Raw genomic sequence first — 4,556 nt, 5'->3', positions numbered from 1 at the left:
TACAGAGAAAAGTAGAAAGAAAGGATTCGTATTGATTTGAGATGATTTACAATGGAATAGAACCCCTCTATTTATATAGAAAAGTGACTTAGCAACCAAATAACAAACCCTAAAATCTCTCTAAAATATATATATTCACCATAAATAAAATTTTATTTATAATGGTCTTATATTTTTTTCTTTTTTCTTTGAGGGGCTAATATAGCATGTCTTATCATAGAACTTAGGGTGCCATGAAATCTGCATGGTTTTTCTTGTCTTGTTTTACTTGATAAGTTTCATATGCTATTTATCTGCTAAATCTGTTATCTACATGACTACATCTGTTATATTACCTTTCAGGTTAAGTATCTTTCCATTCAATCAGTTGGTAGGTGAAACATTGTTACTCAAGTTCATGTGGTACGAGGGCAAAGTGTATCACGAACTTAATTCGTATGCAAAACTCAATATGCCTAAAAGAGACCCTTTTCCATCTACATGACACAAAACCATAAAAAATAGTTACTAACTATAATAAGTGTAGTTTTTCGAAAGAAATAAGATAAGGCTAATTTAACTTTCCACTAAGAGGTCGTTTGGTACGATGGAAAAACAAAGTGGAATAGTAATCTCAGGATAAGTTATTTTAGGATAAAATAGTAAAATTGACAATCTCAATATTTATACAACATATCAAACAATCAATAAGAAATAATCTCAAGATAACTAATACCAACATAATTAATTCCAGTATAACTTGTTCTCAGACCAAATGAGGCCTTAGTAGCTCTTGGCGAGTTATTGAGTTAATATTAATCAAAAAGATACTTAAAATGGAAGCTAAAAAAGATTATAAAAATTAGAACTTTTCTAAGAAAGTTTGTGGAAGTTGAAACTTTTCTAAAAAGGTTAAACAAATCTAATACGAAAATCAAGTGAGTTCTAAGTAGGCGTTTGGACCTAAGAATTGTAAAATTCAAAAAAAAATGGTGAAAATATTTTTCAAGTAAAAATGGTATTTGAAATTTAGAGTTGTGTTTGGACATAAATTTCAGTTAGGGTTGTTTTTGAAGTTTTGTGAGTGATTTGAGTGAAAATTTTGAAAAACAGTTTTTTGCAGTTTTTCAAAATGCATCTTCAAGTGAAAATTGAAAATTTTATGCACAAACGCTGATTTCGGAAAAAAACGAAATTTTTTGGGAAAAATCTTCAACCAAATTGTATGTCCAAACGGGCCCTAAATGTCTTCCTTTTAATTCTCTCAAATATTTTTCTTGGTGTAATTCATACAATCTAAAACAAAAAAAAATCATTAATCTTAGTGTTAGTGACTTATTCAATTCAATTGTTAGAAACTTGTTAACAGAGTTTTTCTAATATATATATATATATATATTACGAACAAAACGTGGCAAGAACATACATGATATACATTAATAAAATCGAGGCAAGACCAAATCAATGTTGTACATTAATTCCAAAAGGACCCTCATAAAAAAACAAGGTACAACACCTCTAAGCAGTAATATTACTCTTGAGTTCCTGACTATATTTTTCACTCTGAAAAAGTAGAAAGGGACTGTACTTATATATACCCTTTTCTTAAACCATACGAAGACCTAGCCGCTTCTCATTTTCTTGCCTCTTAAACCCTGAAACTTTGTTTATATCAGGTTTTTTCATTTTCTTTTTGTGATTTTTATTATCATTCTTGTGATTTTATACCCCTTTTTATTTGTTTGTTCAAGAACTTATGGTTGTGTGATTAATATTGTCTATTTTGTTATGGTTCTTGATGTTCTATATTGCGCGGACTTTTCAAAATGTTGCTGCACTCATGTCGGATTTTTAAAAATTGTGCTACTTTTGGAGGATCCGACACGCACTTAACAATATTTTCGGAGAGTCCGAGCAATATTTTCGGAGAGTCCGAGCAACCTAGGTTAATATATAGGACCTTGTAATGTCTTTGAGTTCTGATGGTTTTATGTTCAGTTTATAATGCGAATTTTTTACTCAGATATTGCCTTGCCCTTGTGATTAGTATCATATTGTTGTTATTTGTGGTTTTTTTGTTGTATGTATGAGTGTATTTATTTGTCAAAGTTGTGTAATTGAGTAATTTTTGCAAGACCCTTTTATATGTTTAGTGAAGAAAGTAGAGTTAGAAATGTTTGATGATATTTCTGTTTTGAAATAAAGATTCTTGAAAGTGGTCTTTATTTTTTAATTTGCTGTAGAAAAGTACTGAGTGTTGGTGAATGATTAGCTAGTTAGCTTTGGCTGAGGTTATTTTATATATTAACCAACATGATTGTGACCTAAGCTATAATATTTGGCCAGAAATGTAATTTTTGTGTAGTGTATGTAGACATGAGGTCTGATATTTAGTAACACTCCCAAGGGGACAAAGAATGAAGGGGAAAAGGGGGACCTAAAGAGCTTATAGGTTTTTATAAAATGTGTTTGTTGATTTTTGGCACTATATATTTTCTCGAGTATGCAGCTAACTGAATGAAATTTGCATCGTTTAGTCGTGTTGTTCTACCTATTGAGTTTACTTATAGAATAAATAGTTGTTTATAGCATAACTGTATATATTTACCAACACAATTATTCGAATAGAAATACCAACACAATTGGTAACTGCACCGCTCTGAATAACACATATTATTTACAGAAAATGAATTGTGTTGTTCTTGCTATTGAGTTTCTGCAGCAAAATGTGTTTGTTGATATGTGGTACTACTTTTGTTTAGCTTTTCAGCTTTGTTAATCTTCCTAGTGAATTTACTTGTCAAATGAAAGATTTTGATGTTTTAACAGATGAATTTGCCTAACCTGTTTGTAATATTCGTATAGATATATCTGACGCTATCTGCACAAATGGCTTTCTGCAACAAACTTAGTGGTCTTTTGAGGCAGAGCATTTCTACAACCGGAAATGCATTGAATGCACAAGCACCAGCTATTTCAATGCTTAATGCCATGCGTTGCATGTCAACGAAGCTTTTCATTGGGGGTATGTGACTAGTAGTCTGAAAAATCATTTTATTTTTTCAGTTTATAACACTCTGCAACTTGTAATTTTGTTTATTGTTTCCTACACTTTATAGGTCTTTCATATGGAACTGATGATCAATCTCTGAAGGATGCCTTCACCAGCTTTGGTGATGTTGTCGATTGTGAGTTCCGAGCTATCTCGAGTCTGGCTATTATTTAATTTCAATCATTTTTGTACGATGAAAAGCAAGTCGGATGAAGAATATGTTTGTCTTTGTCGTGAAGCATAGTATATCGTCCTAGTTGTGTCTGGTAGTTTTCGTGAAGGATACTGACATTTTCCTGTTTGTGTTCCTCTTGCTAACTAGGCTATTGCTTATCCGTTGATATCTATATTTGGATGTTGGTCAACTTTGTTCAATTTCAGTATTTCATTTTTTTCCCCTGTATCTTCCTCAGTTTGGTTCTTTTAAAACCTGGTGTAAATCCTTCTGTAGTGTTAACATATGTTAGCCACATGTTAACATATGTTTCATCTCCCTTGTTTACGTTATTTTGGGGGGATGGGTGGAGGGTGGGGGGTTGGATTAGTTAACATTGTAGTGGCACTAGCATTTCCGCTTCTGACATACTGCACCCCCAACCCCCTTTCGTCTAACCTGTTATTGGTTTTTGCTGCTTTGAATTATGCCTGTGTATTAAACACTCGAATCCTGTGATTGTGGCACAGCTAAGGTCATCACCGATAGAGATACTGGGAGATCGAGGGGTTTTGGATTCGTGAACTTTACAGATGGTGAATCTGCAAAGGAAGCTATGACAGCAATGGATGGACAGGTAAAACTTTGTTCTCTTAACACACGAGACCGTTCAATATGCAAGTGGAATTTCCACCCTCCATTTATGCTTTTATCAAATGTAGGTGCCTTTGGTATGGATGCACATATTAGGACATGCTTATAATCCAATTTACTTGATTATTCTTGGCTGGTGTCACATTATGATCCCTGCAGGAACTCAACGGGAGGAACATCCGCGTCAGTCTTGCCCAAGAGAGAGCTCCACGCAGCGGTGGTTTTGGTTCTGGTGGTGGCGGATATGGCGGTGGCTATGGTGGATCTAGAGGAAACGACGGATTCTAATTGTTCTTGTTGTTGCTCAATTGTCTATACAGGCATTGGCAAATTTTCGTAGGGTAGGAGATAGGAATTAACGAGATTTTGTATTGAATGATTTCTGTTTAGCTTTTCATATATGCTTCTATATTAAGTTTTTACATATGATATTTGACTGCTTCTGTCTTCTGGTTATTTATAACTTTACTGTAAACATAACCCTTTTAGCTTGGAGATAGGTATCATTTCACTAAAAGGCTCCTAGGATACATATGGTTAGAAAATGGTACCCAAAAACAAAAAGAGGCAATTTTTGGAAGCAGTTTTGCCAAAATGTGATGATAGGTGCTGAATTCAAGTTAGTGCTATCTTTTCTAGTAATCAATGGATAAAAACATAATAAAAGGGAAAGGCAAGAACAAAAATCAACCCAACAAAAAAAGGGTGAAATGTACA

The 4,556-nt window shown here is 33.4% G+C and overlaps 1 protein-coding gene across 1 annotated transcript; it reads left to right on the top strand.

Annotated features, from left to right (window-relative positions):
- Positions 1-1,528: 1,528 nt before the first annotated feature.
- LOC104102244 (glycine-rich RNA-binding protein 2, mitochondrial-like) lies at positions 1,529-4,270 on the top strand. Its single transcript, XM_009609910.4, has 5 exons — positions 1,529-1,655; positions 2,845-3,004; positions 3,099-3,167; positions 3,716-3,822; positions 3,999-4,270. The coding sequence occupies exons 2-5, from the start codon at positions 2,869-2,871 to the stop codon at positions 4,125-4,127; spliced, it is 441 nt and encodes a 146-aa protein (XP_009608205.1). The 5' UTR covers positions 1,529-1,655; positions 2,845-2,868; the 3' UTR covers positions 4,128-4,270.
- The last annotated feature ends 286 nt before the right edge of the window (positions 4,271-4,556 follow it).

Source organism: Nicotiana tomentosiformis, chromosome 9 (assembly GCF_000390325.3).
Source record: "Nicotiana tomentosiformis chromosome 9, ASM39032v3, whole genome shotgun sequence".
In the NCBI taxonomy this organism is placed as follows: domain Eukaryota; kingdom Viridiplantae; phylum Streptophyta; class Magnoliopsida; order Solanales; family Solanaceae; genus Nicotiana; species Nicotiana tomentosiformis.
Note: the sequence above shows the minus strand (reverse complement) of the source record. Positions and strands in the feature narration are given on the sequence as shown.

Excerpts from the sequence above, each read along its gene's own strand:
- LOC104102244 (XM_009609910.4), top strand. The coding sequence starts at position 2,869 with ATGGCTTTCTGCAACAAACTTAGTGGTCTTTTGAGGCAGAGCATTTCT. Across the intron at positions 3,005-3,098 it reads AACGAAGCTTTTCATTGGGG|GTCTTTCATATGGAACTGAT; the intron begins GTATGTGACTAG and ends TACACTTTATAG. Across the intron at positions 3,168-3,715 it reads CTTTGGTGATGTTGTCGATT|CTAAGGTCATCACCGATAGA; the intron begins GTGAGTTCCGAG and ends ATTGTGGCACAG.